The sequence below is a fragment of the Procambarus clarkii genome, chromosome 42 (assembly GCF_040958095.1).
Source record: "Procambarus clarkii isolate CNS0578487 chromosome 42, FALCON_Pclarkii_2.0, whole genome shotgun sequence".
Classification (NCBI taxonomy): domain Eukaryota; kingdom Metazoa; phylum Arthropoda; class Malacostraca; order Decapoda; family Cambaridae; genus Procambarus; species Procambarus clarkii.
Window position 1 is genome coordinate 21,394,721 of NC_091191.1, and position 14,020 is coordinate 21,408,740.

A 14,020-nucleotide genomic window follows, 5' to 3' on the forward strand; every position below is an offset into this window, starting at 1 on the left:
TTTCCAGCCAAGAAGATGGCCACCCAAGAGGGAACTGTCAAGTGTGTGACAGACGGTATCGTCTCAATTCAAATGGAACTGTCCGCTATCATTCTCTCAATTCAGGTGGTTGTCTAGGGTCTAGGCGCCTGCCCCGGGGCAATGACGATGGACAACCTGCTGCAGGAGCGAGGAACAATACCTCCCTCAACTTCATTTCAGCAGATAATCTGCTTGAAGCAATCAAAGCGACGTCCACCCGGACCTTGCCCCACATCCCCAAGGCTGCCCGTCATCAAGCAGCAGCCAAACTCACCAGTCTGCTGACAAAGGTCAACAATGCTCCTAGAACCATTGGAGCATGGCACAATCTCCTTCTATTTGGGAATGCATGCCTAGCATTACCGCCCAGGAGAGACAAGTCATTAGCAACCTCTGTAATCAGAGCTCTTAATGAATTCCCCAGAGCAGACAACCTGGTCCGCCTCCCCCCTCGTGCCAAGAACACCAGCCGCAGGACGACCAACAATAACTCATCTGAGAACCACAAAATGAGAGCACAGATCACCAGGAAAATAGAAGAGGGCAATACCACAGGTGCCATCAGAATCATGACCAGCGATGACACTATTGCCCCGAGGAACGCCACGACAGCACAGGCTCTACAAGACAAACACCCACCCAGAGCCCCCGACAGCAGCAGGGATCCCCAGGAAAACAATGCTGGCATAGAACCCTTGACTGTTCGAGAATCTGAGGTGTACAAAGCAGCCATGTCTTTCCCAACAGGTTCAGCAGGGGGCTTTACAGGCCTAAGACCCCAGCACATCAAACAAATGCTGAACCCGGTGCTTGGAGATGCTGCAAAGGATCTTCTAGTGGAACTTACCAGATTCTCCAACATGTGTTTGGCTGGCGGCATCCCTGAGGACATCAGGCCTGTCTTTTATGGAGCAGCACTCTGTGCTCTAAAGAAGAAGGATAGGGGTATCAGGCCCATTGCCGTTGGCAACACCCTCCGACGCCTTGTAGCTAAGGCTGCAGTGAGATCTATCAGCCAGGAAGCAGCCACCTTGCTGAAACCTCATCAGCTCGGGTTTGGGATTCCCCTAGGTTGTGAAGCTGCAGCACATGCAGCGCGGGCTTACATTGTTGATCTCCCGGACCAGAAGGCACTAGTAAAGCTTGACTTCAAAAATGCCTTCAATCAAGTCAGACGAGACGCTGTCCTCAGGGCTGTACACAACCATTTCCGTCCCCTTTACCCATTCATCCGATCGTGCTACAGTGGGGACTCTAAGCTTCTTTTTGGGGAGCATGAAATAAACTCCTGTGAAGGTGTCCAACAAGGTGACCCCTTAGCCCCCCTTCTTTTCTGCCTAGCTATCAAAGAGGTCACTGATAGTCTGACAAGCGAGCTAAACATCTGGTACCTGGATGATGGCACTCTAGCTGGAACTCCGGAAACCATTTTGGGGGATATAAGGAAAATCCAGGAGCAGGGAGCAGCCTTAGGCCTCATTCTCAATGCATCCAAATGTGAAATAATCTCCCGCAACCCAGACATCACTGGGCAAATACAAAATGCTCTTCCAGACATTCTCGTTGTCGAACCACCGGACTGCACTCTCCTGGGTGCCCCCATTGGCCCACGAGCAATCGAGGAGGTCCTGGCTGCAAAAATCACTGACCTAAAGAGAATGCAGGACAGGATTGACAAGATTGATGCCCATGATGCTCTCTTTCTCCTTACAAGATGCCTGTCTCTCCCTAAGTTGACCTACTTTCTGAGATGTTCTCCATCCTACAGCAGCCCCAAGTTAAATGTGTATGACACCCTTCTGAGGTCCATGCTGGTGAAAGTCCTGAACCTGCCATTGGACGACTCTCAGTGGGAGCAAGCAACCCTTCCTGTAAGACTCGGCGGCCTTGGTGTCCGCACAGCCTCCCAAATTGCTCTACCAGCCTTCCTTTCCTCCTCTCATGCATCGCACGACCTCGTCAGAGATATTTTACCTGCAACCCTGAGAGATTCAGCAGGAATACACGATCCTGCTTTCACTGAATGTTCAAATCAGTGGAATGTTCTTGCAGCCCCAGCAACCATTATAGAGCCAACAAAACAACACAAACAGTCCGGCTGGGACCACCCTCTAGTGGAAAAAGTAGCTGATGCCATGCTAAGCGTCGCAACATCAGACAAGGAGAAAGCCCGCCTCAGAGCAGTGCGTGCCCCCCATGCAGGAGACTTCCTCCTGGCAGTACCCATGTCTGCAATGGGCACGCGCCTAGATCCAGAATCCCTTCGTGTAGCAGTGGCCCTCCGCCTTGGTGCCCCAATTCACACTGAATACAAGTGTATTTGCAACAGGGTGGAAGCAGACCAATACGGACTGCATGGGTTGCATTGCGGAAGCACAAAGGGCTGGCATGCAAGACACAACGAGGTCAATGACATCATCAAGAGAAGCCTCGTCTCAGCTGGGTGCCCAGCGGAGAGAGAACCTCGCATCCTAGGGGTCCAAAACCCGGATTTCCCAGCACTTCGCCCTGATGGCATCACCATATACTCATGGAAGGAGGGTAGACAGTTGGTGTGGGACTACACATGTGTATCCACCCTGGCTGACACCTATGTACACTTCGGAGCTGATCAAGCAGGTGGGGCGGCCAACCACAGGGAAACAGCAAAATCACTCAAGTACAGGCGACTGGAAGGTCAATACCTCTTTGTTCCCATAGCGTCTGAGACGCATGGCCCCTGGGGCAAGAGTGCCTTGGGATTTCTCAAGGAATTGGGGTCCAAGCTCATTGACGTCACCAGAGACCCAAGGGCTTCCAGTTTTTTATTTCAGCGTCTCAGTGTGGCGATCCAGAGGGGAAATGCTTGCTGCGTCCACGGTTCCTGTCCAGAAGCGGAGGAGCTTCAAGAGATCCATAACCTTTAGGCATTTGTCTTGTATGTTTTGTAACCTTTAAATACACAATAAAGGAAAAAAAAAAAAAAAAGAAAAAAGGGAAGGGGGTGGTAGGAGAAAAGCACACAGAAACTGTATTGGAGGGGACCCACATTCCCTCCAATGCGTTATGTGTGGTTTCCTCCGAGGCTATGGGTCCCCCTTCTTCCAGCCAGAGGTGGTACTCCCTTCCCTATTGTAAAAAAAAAAAAAAAAAAAAAAAAATATATATATATGTATATATATATATGTATATATATATATATGTATATATATATATATATATATATATATATATATATATATATATATATATATATATATATATATATATATATATATATATATATATATAACTGAAAACTCACACCCCAGAAGTGACTCGAACCCATTCTGTCAAGAGCACTCTGCAACTGGTGTACAGGACACCTTAATCACTCTACCATCACGACCGGACAAAAGATGATGGTAGCCGAGGCTAATTCCCCATCATCTTGCCAGCACTCTGATGGTAATCTTGGGCATAGTATTTTATCAAATACCCTCATTCTTTGGGGCACACGTGAGGAACACAAATGCGAACAAGCCTGGATGGTCCCCAGGCATATGTGTTACATATATGCCTGGAGATGAGGGTAGCCATTGTTGTGGAGCTGAGGTGACGGAGAGTGAGCCTCCCACAATGACAAATTACACTTCCGGCACATCTTAGAACACAGCGTGACTCTCAGAACAAGAGAAAGAGTTGTTATTCTCTGCTGCGACTTCAATTAGCATTTTGTGGCCATAAAGTTCTGTCTATGTGAGCATTCGTTATGTTGCGTGACAACACCACCCGCAAGGGTAAGATTTAATTATCACCAATTATTTAATCCTAATGTCATAATTGAATTATAACTATTAATAGCATCTATTACAGTCCAGAGGATCTCACAGACAAAATGAGTAACATACTTTATTCACCCATCTCAGACTGTAGGATTATATTTACATATATTGTGTATGACGGTATGTATGAGAGTATTGTATCTTATATACCAGTATATAATGTATTCATTATGTGAACATGACCAAGTACTTGTCTGTGTCATGGACGTGTCTTAGACAAGTAGATTGAGAGAGACGAGTCCACAATGGGGTTGCCATCTTGTGCATCCCTTTTTAAAAGTAAATGTTTATTTCAATCATTTAAGAATGTTATTAGTTTACGTATATTATTAGAACGTGTGAAACATTATGTTAGTATGATTATGTCTGATTCAGAGTGATTACTTCAGTCTGTACTGTGTTAGTAAAAATATATATTCAACACTTGTTACTTTAGGGATGGTGAGAGGAGTAGCATTGTCTAGGGTAGCCTAGCCAGCCGCCTTCAGCAGCTCGTGGTGTGGTCTGATGGATAGATGTCTGTTAACTTATGTTTAGAGTAATTTTCGTTGTGTATGCAGTTGATGTTCATGTGAGTTTGTGTGGAGACAAGAGTTAGTAACTAGCCATACTCTGCGTTATACTTATTCTGTAAATTCAAGTAGTTATCAAGGGAAGATTATTGTGTATAATGATAAATCTTAATATTATAATTATACTCCTCTTAAGTGTGTTTGTGTCCCTCCCTTAAATACCAACTGGTGCCAGTGCATGTTCATATCACAGGGATTATGAGATCATACCCTTGAGGGTAGTAAATATTAAAGGCCTGAGTTATAAGTATTCCTGTGGCAGGTACGAGACAGGTAACATAGCGGAGGTGATAACAGTAACATTTCGGCAGGTAAATTGTGATTATGGGAGAATTTAATTGGTCCCTGTGGTGTAGTGGTTAAGACACTCGCCTGGCGTTTCGCGAGTGCTTTGTCCTGGGTTCGTATCCTGGCCGGGGAGGATTTACTGGGCGTCAAATCTTAACTGTAGCCTCTATTTACCCAACAGTAAAGTGGGTACCTGGTTGCTAACGATTTGGCGGGTCGTATTGTGTAGAACATTAGGAGTAAGGACCCGCCAGAAACGTTATGGATACAAGAATGTAAGAACTCTTGTATACAAAAAACCTGAGCTGGATCTCCCATGATGACGAGGACGCCATTAACACCGGCCTAGTACTGCCTACACGTGCCTGAGGGAGGGAGTGGCTGGTGTTGGATGACCAGCCTACACACTACAGAAACACCTCACACTTAATAATTATCACTAACGACCAGTAAAGTAAAATAACCTAATAGAGATTAGATCTATCGTTTAATTACGGTATGATTAAATATAGTTTATAAACTCCCCAAAATGTGTGAAGGGAAGTTTACTTGTGATACTAAAACATATAATATACAGTCTGCTCTGAGGTAATAATTAAATTAATACAGTCCATTTGAATAATAAAAATTATATATAAATTAATCACTGGTAGATTTTCCTGCAATCTTGCCAGCCTGTAATACCTGATTTAACAAAAATATTTTCCACATATTGTGTGGACCGTCTGGACCTGTCTGGATCCCTTACCTGTAATCAGGTTACAATAACGGGCAACTTACTCGTCCAGGAAGTAGTTGTTGTTCTTCAATAACTGGTGAACAAAGTCAGCAAGGAGGAAGATGAACTTGTCAAGTGTGTCCAAACTGTTCCGTTGTGACGTGTTCCACTTCTCCAGTGCTGTCATGATCTAAATGAAAATGATTGCAGTGAGGAAGGCTTCTAATTATAATATTACTTTACACATTTTGTGTAGATATTTATATAGAATAATGTTAATAGCTTGACAAATTCATGCTATCAGCTAGATTAGGCTGTGAATTCTGCTTCAAATATTGTATTATTTTTTAATTATATATTTATTTTACTCATTTTCAGGATGGAATACTACTAAATGCTAACAGAAAAATTAAATCAGTGAAAAATTTAATTAAAAAGTACATTACATAAGCGATATATTACGTAGCTACAATTATAATAAAACTCTTTTTAAAACAACATATGATAAACGGTACTAACTTTTTCATAAACACTCCCTCCAATAACATCCTTAAAGGCACTGTGGCTACTTAACCATTTCTGGAATGATTCTAGGTTTTCCTTCAAGGTATTACGAGTTTCTTCAGCTGTTGATGAAACCTTAAGCTGTAACTCTTCCATCTTATCTTTTATCTGAAATGCATCAAATTAACAAGGATTATAAATTAATAAGACATATTACTTCAACTATTATTGCTTGTTCAGGAATGATGCATTAATTAGAAAACTTAACTGTCAAAATACTTTGATGAAATGACAAAACTTTATCTCTGTCTATCCATGCAAATGTAGAAGAGGTAAAAATGAAGGGTGAGAGATGTAGGGTACAAGTGTAGGGTGTAAGATGTAGAGGTGTAGGGTACAAGTGTAGGGTGTGAGGTGTAGAGGTATAGGGTACAAGTGTAGGGTGTGAGGTGTAGGGTGTGAGGTGAAGAGGTGTAGGGTACAAGTGTAGGGTGTGAGGTGTAGGGTACAAGTGTAGCGTGTGAGATGTAGAGGTGTAGGGTACAAGTGTAGGGTGTGAGATGTAGAGGTGTAGGGTACAAGTGTAGGGTGTAAGATGTAGAGGTGTAGAGTACAAGTGTAGGGTGTAAGATGTAGAGGTGTAGGGTACAAGTGTAGGGTGTGAGGTGTAGGGTACAAGTGTAGGGTGTGAGGTGTAGGGTACAAGTGTAGGGTGTAAGGTGTAGAGGTGTAGGGTACAAGTGTAGGGTGTAAGGTGTAGAGGTGTAGGGTACAAGTGTAGGGTGTGAGGTGTAGAGGTGTAGGGTACAAGTGTAGGGTGAGGTGTAGGGGTGTAGGGTACAAGTGTAGGGTGTGAGGTGTAGGGTACAAGTGAAGGGTGTAAGATGTAGAGGTGTAGGGTACAAGTGTAGGGTGTGAGGTGTAGGGTACAAGTGTAGGGTGTGAGGTGTAGGGTACAAGTGAAGGGTGTAAGATGTAGAGGTGTAGGGTACAAGTGTAGGGTGTGAGGTGTAGGGTACAAGTGTAGGGTGTGAGGTGTAGGGTACAAGTGAAGGGTGTGAGGTGTAGGGTACAAGTGTAGGGTGTGAGGTGTAGAAGTGTAGGGTACAAGTGTAGGGTGTAGGGTACAAGTGTAGGGTGTAGGGTACAAGTGTAGGGTGTGAGGTGTAGAGGTGTAGGGTACAAGTGTAGGGTGTGAGGTGTAGAGGTGTAGGGTACAAGTGTAGGGTGTGAGGTGTAGAGGTGTAGGGTACAAGTGTAGGGTGTGAGGTGTAGAGGTGTAGGGTACAAGTGAAGGGTGTAAGATGTAGAGGTGTAGGTACAAGTGTAGAGTGTAAGGTGTAGAGGTGTAGGGTACAAGTGAAGGGTGTAAGATGTAGAGGTGTAGGTACAAGTGTAGAGTGTAAGGTGTAGAGGTGTAGGGTACAAGTGAAGGGTGTGAGGTGTAGGGTACAAGTGTAGGGTGTGAGGTATAGAGGAGTAGGGTACAAGTGTAGGGTGTGAGGTGTGGAGGTGTAGGGTACAAGTGAAGGGTGTAAGATGTAGAGGGGTAGGTACAAGTGTAGAGTGTAGGGTACAAGTGTAGGGTGTAGGGTACAAGTGTAGGGTGTAGGGTGCAAGTGTAGGGTGTGAGGTGTAGAGGTGTAGGGTACAAGTGTAGGGTGTGAGGTGTAGAGGTGTAGGGTACAAGTGTAGGGTGTGAGGTGTAGAGGTGTAGGGTACAAGTGTAGGGTGTGAGGTGAAGAGGTGTAGGGTACAAGTGTAGGGTGTGAGGTGTAGGGTACAAGTGTAGCGTGTGAGATGTAGAGGTGTAGGGTACAAGTGTAGGGTGTGAGATGTAGAGGTGTAGGGTACAAGTGTAGGGTGTGAGATGTAGAGGTGTAGGGTACAAGTGTAGGGTGTAAGATGTAGAGGTGTAGGGTACAAGTGTAGCGTGTGAGATGTAGAGGTGTAGGGTACAAGTGTAGGGTGTGAGGTGTAGAGGTGTAGGGTACAAGTGTAGGGTGTGAGATGTAGAGGTGTAGGGTACAAGTGAAGGGTGTAAGATGTAGAGGTGTAGGGTACAAGTGTAGAGTGTAGGGTACAAGTGTAGGGTGTAGGGTACAAGTGTAGGGTGTAGGGTGTAAGATGTAGAGGGGTAGGGTACAAGTGTAGGGTGTAAGATGTAGAGGTGTAGGGTACAAGTGTAGGGTGTAAGGTGTAGAGGTGTAGGGTACAAGTGTAGGGTGTGAGATGTAGAGGTGTAGAGTACAAGTGTAGGGTGTAAGGTGTAGAGGTGTAGGGTACAAGTGTAGGGTGTGAGGTGTAGAGGTGTAGGGTACAAGTGTAGGGTGTGAGGTGTAGAGGTGTAGGGTGTAAGATGTAGAGGTGTAAGGTGTAGAGGTGTAGGGTACAAGTGTAGGGTGTAAGATGTAGAGGTGTAGGGTACAAGTGTAGGGTGTAAGATGTAGAGGTGTAGGGTACAAGTGTAGGGTGTAAGATGTAGAGGTGTAGGGTACAAGTGTAGGGTGTAAGATGTAGAGGTGTAGGGTACAAGTGTAGGGTGTAAGATGTAGAGGTGTAGGGTACAAGTGTAGGGTGTAAGGTGTAGAGGTGTAGGGTACAAGTGTAGGGTGTAAGATGTAGAGGTGTAGGGTACAAGTGTAGGGTGTAAGATGTAGAGGTGTAGGGTACAAGTGTAGGGTGTAAGGTGTAGGGTACAAGTGTAGGGTGTAAGGTGTAGAGGTGTAGGGTACAAGTGTAGGGTGTAAGGTGTAGAGGTGTAGGGTACAAGTGTAGGGTGTAAGGTGTAGGGTACAAGTGTAACTGTGTAGAGGTGTAGAAGTGAGAGGAACAAGTGTAGAGTGTGAGGTGTGAGGTACAAGTGTAGAGTGTGAGGTGTGAGGTACAAGTGTAGAGTGTGAGGTGAGAGGAACAAGTGTAGAGTGTGAGGTGTGAGGAACATGTGTAGAGTGTGAGGTGTGAGGAACATGTGTAGAGTGTGAGGTGTGAGGAACATGTGTAGAGTGTGAGGTGTGAGGAACAAGTGTAGAGTGTGAGGTGTGAGGTACAAGTGTAGAGTGTGAGGTGTGAGGAACATGTGTAGAGTGTGAGGTGTGAGGAACATGTGTAGAGTGTGAGGTGTGAGGAACAAGTGTAGAGTGTGAGGTGTGAGGAACAAGTGTAGAGTGTGAGGTGTGAGGAACATGTGTAGAGTGTGAGGTGTGAGGAACATGTGTAGAGTGTGAGGTGTGAGGAACGAGTGTAGAGTGTGAGGTGTGAGGAACATGTGTAGAGTGTGAGGTGTGAGGAACATGTGTAGAGTGTGAGGTGTGAGGAACGAGTGTAGAGTGTGAGGTGTGAGGAACATGTGTAGAGTGTGAGGTGTGAGGAACATGTGTAGAGTGTGAGGTGTGAGGAACATGTGTAGAGTGTGAGGTGTGAGGAACATGTGTAGAGTGTGAGGTGTGAGGAACATGTGTAGAGTGTGAGGTGTGAGGAACATGTGTAGAGTGTGAGGTGTGAGGAACGAGTGTAGAGTGTGAGGTGTGAGGTACAAGTGTAGAGTGTGAGGTGAGAGGTACAAGTGTAGAGTGTGAGGTGTGAGGAACAAGTGTAGAGTGTGAGGTGTGAGGAACATGTGTAGAGTGTGAGGTGTGAGGAACATGTGTAGAGTGTGAGGTGTGAGGAACATGTGTAGAGTGTGAGGTGTGAGGAACACGTGTAAAGGTTCCAGGGAACTACTTGAGAATTTTTTACCTACAGCTTATACAGTGAATTGGAACTCCAAACTGCACACTTCTCTCTTCCCTTCCAGCACCTACCAGGTGTAAACTCTTACTCTAGCTACCTATCTACTAGGTGTAAACTCTTACTCTAGCTACCTACCTACTAGGTGTAAACTCTTACTCTAGCTGTCTATCTACTAGGTGTAAACTCCTACTCTAGCTACCTACCTACTAGGTGTAAACTCTTACTCTAGCTACCTCCCTACTAGGTGTAAACTCTTACTCTAGCTACCTCCATACTAGGTGTAAACTCTTACTCTAGCTGTCTATCTACTAGGCGTAAACTCTTACTCTAGCTGTCTATCTACTAGGTGTAAACTCTTACTCTAGCTACCTACCTACTAGGTGTAAACTCTTACTCTAGCTACCTACCTACTAGGTGTAAACTCTTACTCTAGCTACCTACCTACCAGGTGTAAACTCTTACTCTAGCTACCTACCTACTAGGTGTAAACTCTTACTCTAGCTACCTCCCTACTAGGTGTAAACTCTTACTCTAGCTGTCTATCTACTAGGTGTAAACTCTTACTCTAGCTGTCTATCTACTAGGTGTAAACTCTTACTCTAGCTGTCTATCTACTAGGTGTAAACTCTTACTCTAGCTGTCTATCTACTAGGTGTAAACTCTTACTCTAGCTACCTACCTACTAGGTGTAAACTCTTACTCTAGCTGCCTACCTACTAGGTGTAAACTCTTATTCTAGCTATCTACCAAATGTAAACTCTTACCCCTAGATACTGGCGTCAGGTCGCTTCTCACAAACTCACATAAGTCTATATGGAGACCGCAGATACTTTTTTCTGTAGCAAAAAGGTTACATTTGGGTTCGTGTCTCCCCTCAACACTGTGGTGATTACTTCTGGTAGCGGCCTCTGGAGCTTTGGTCTACCAACAGCAGTTTGTAGCAGGTAGTTTTGGCGATTCTGCTTCTCACTTGCACTGATGCGCCCCGTGATAGCTAGCGTTAGATTCGCCTCTATGTTTCTTCACTAAATATGTGACATACGGTTTCTAGTGAATACACTTGTATTCTATGAGAAATATAGTTGACCAGACCACACACTAGAAGGTGAAGGGACGACGACGTTTCGGTCCGTCCTGGACCATTCTCAAGTCGATTGTGACCGTCCTGGACCATTCTCAAAATCGACTAGAGAATGGTTCAGGACGGACCGAAACGTCGTCGTCCCTTCACCTTCTAGTGTGTGGTCTGGTCAACTTACTTTAGCCACGTTATTGTGACTCATCGCCTGCCTATGAGAAATATAGTTGCTCCAGGTTCTCAGAAGCTCTATTCCAGGAAATTAAATGTACCTGTTAATTCCAGTAAACTTCTCCCTATGAATTACCCATTCCAAGATGTTCTACACTAATCCCATTTGCACTAATTATAATTGATATTTCTTCTGAAGGTTTCCAGAAATCACTCAGGACAGCCGCAGTAGCCAGCGTTGTTGGTCAGCTTGGCAAGTCTGGACGTGAAGCTTGGGATATCCGACCCGTCCTCGACTCAAGTCCATTACATCCAGCGGTCGACCCCACAGGTGCATTCATAAATTTTTACATGCTGTTCATTCAAAACGGGAAAGTTCTCAAATATAAATTAATATTATAATATATTAGCATATTGTGCATATATAGGCATAGGTTAGGTTAGGTTAGGTTAGGTTAGGTTAGGTTAGGTTAGGTTAGGTTAGGTTAGGTTAGGTTAGGTTAGGTTAGGTTAGTAGTTTAGGTTCTGTTGGCGATTATTTGTATTTGTAGTACGTGGGTGAAGCATTTATAGCGTCGTGGTTCGAACAATATAGTGAAGCACTTGTTCCGGATATGTTCGAACGTCAGCAGTTGTGAGTCGTGTGTAAACCGTTTTTCATTCATAAACAGGGGTGTTGGCGGGTGCATGGAATCACTTTTGGGGCTTTGTTTGGAGGACGGGCTGATTATCCAGAGCGTCTGTCACTGAACCACTAATGGAGTAAGACCGACGACGCTCCGTTCTTGACGGCTGATAATCAGCCCGTCCTCCAAACAAAGCCCCAAAAGTGATTCCATGCACCCGCCAACTACCCTGTTTATGAATGAAAAACGGTTTACACACGACTCACAACTGCTGACGTTCGAACATATCCGGAACAAGTGCTTCACTGACGAATTTTGTTCGAATCACAACGCTATAAATGCTTCTCCTACGTACTACAAATACAAATAATCGCCAACAGAACCTAAACACCTGACCTAACCTATCCTATGCCTATATATACACAATATGCTAATATATTATAATATTAATTTATACTTGAGAAAATTCCCGTTTTGAATAAACAGCATGTTAAAATTTATGAATGCGTCTGTGGGGTCGACCGCTGGATGTAATGGACTTGAGTCGAGGACGGGTCGGGGTATACCTCAAGGGCCAGATCAACGAAGCACTTACGAACCTATACATCTTTTCTCAATCTTTGGCGGCTTTGTTTACTATTATTAAACAATTAATGAGCTCCGAAGTACCAGGAGGCTGTTTATAACATAAAGAACAGTTGATTGGGAAGTTTTCATGCTTGTAAACTGTTTAATAAATGTAACCAAAGCCGTCAAAGATTGAGGAAAGATGTACACGTTCGTAAGTACTTGCGTAACTGCTTCGTGAATCTGGCCCCAGATCGTCAACACCATCGACATTCATCAGCATCATAACACTTAACAGACCGTCACACCGTCACACCGTTACACCGTCACACCGTCACACGACTGCTCGTCAAGCTTCACCTTCTAACCCCTGTATACAACATCCGTCCAAATACATATATTTTGTCACTATCTTTGTTTACTGTCACTAAAACTTACGTAACAATAACACTTTTCAATATTAAAGATTTCCATTACTTATGGAGATGCCAGTGACAAGAGCGAGGCGGGTGACAACAGTCTTGGGTGGAACAACAGTCATGACTCGTGGAACCTCCGAGGGGACCCGAGCACAAAAATGTGTTTCACTCTCAAAATATATTTTAATACCCCTTGCACCAATTAATTCTTCAGTGTACATTTCCTAACACACCCACTCAAAAGGTTTCTTGATCTGGGCTAAAGGAACATTGTCTATGACAGCTGAAGGCGAATGTAATTTTCGTATGCTTATATGTAAAGAAAGTGTTTGCTATAATTAAAGTACTTACAAATTGGACCACTTCTTCTGTCGTCATCTGTGTGGCTGAAGTTGTTATTGCTCCTTTCATCTGATTAGAAAAGTTAATTAATGGCCACGTCCATGGCTCCAACCCGTGCCGAACTGCTTGTTGTAACTGGGACATTCCATCTGTCAATATTATGTGCATCAGAAGAACAAAATTTATAATATTTAAAATTCTCAAATACAAAAAAAGGAAATATGACAATTAAAAAAACAGTGAATGTAATAAAATGCAATTTTCTTACCTGCTTTATTGAGTACCCGGTGCCTCAGGCAGTGGCACCTCAGAGATGCACATAACACTTCCTATTTGTCATATATAGAGACTGTTCTTAAAAGATTCCCCATTTTGCACCCGTAAGATAACGTAAGATTTTAAGGGTTGACGAATGTTAATCTTTATGTCTGATAAACTGCTCACCTGAGACAGTTAAGCAAATCCCAGCTGTGTCTGGGAACACGTGACAGGATAAACAACCCAGCAGGTGTTCTTCCTATTGGGGAGTGTTGTACATGCTGCTATGTAGGTGTGTTCACTCACAAGATGAGTGACGTTGCCCAATAGACTCGCCCCTCAGGGCAAAAATAAATTTTTTTTAAAAACTTCCAGGCCTCTGGACTTGTGCAATCCTATCGAGCACCAGAATCAGAATATGAAATGCTCATAGAGATGAGAAGAGCATGGCTGTTGCAAATCGACCCAAAACCCGAGAAAACACGCCCAGAATGTACGGGGAAAGGAGGAGACACAATGCTTCTTGATTAAAATTGAGAACAAGTTAACAACAGTTTGTAATTTTTACTTAAAAAATTGTTGATTGCTGATAAAAAGGACAAACCAGTAAAGAGCAGTTTGTCAATGGTAAAGAGTTATTACGTCAATACACTCCACTATGTGACCGCTGAGGTCGCCTGTGGTACAGCTAACCAACAACATCACCTGCCACTTACTTTAATTACATTAAATGCTTGGCTACTGGACTAGCCCCTGTTACGGTGCCCTCTCCTCTGTCTTCCCTTATGGGCTCTCCTTAGCCTGTGCTACATGACACTTCGTTCTGAGTAGCTAAATCTAAAACAACAACATCTGTCTTCCCTTATCCAGTGAGAAGAGTCATATCTCTACCTCCTGCATATTCCCTGAGATGCAGAGATT

The 14,020-nt window shown here is 44.1% G+C and overlaps 1 protein-coding gene across 2 annotated transcripts in view; it reads right to left on the reverse strand.

Annotated features, from left to right (window-relative positions):
• The window catches only part of LOC123770249 (uncharacterized), a 407,808-nt gene that overhangs the window by 147,673 nt on the left and 246,115 nt on the right, over positions 1–14,020 (reverse strand). For both annotated transcript variants that reach the window (XM_069339938.1, XM_069339939.1), the window contains 3 exons: positions 12,851–12,990; positions 5,922–6,074; positions 5,465–5,592 (listed from right to left, as the gene is read on the reverse strand). In XM_069339938.1, coding sequence (XP_069196039.1) covers positions 5,465–5,592; positions 5,922–6,074; positions 12,851–12,990 — 421 coding nt within the window. The remainder of the gene's footprint in view (positions 1–5,464; positions 5,593–5,921; positions 6,075–12,850; positions 12,991–14,020) is intronic.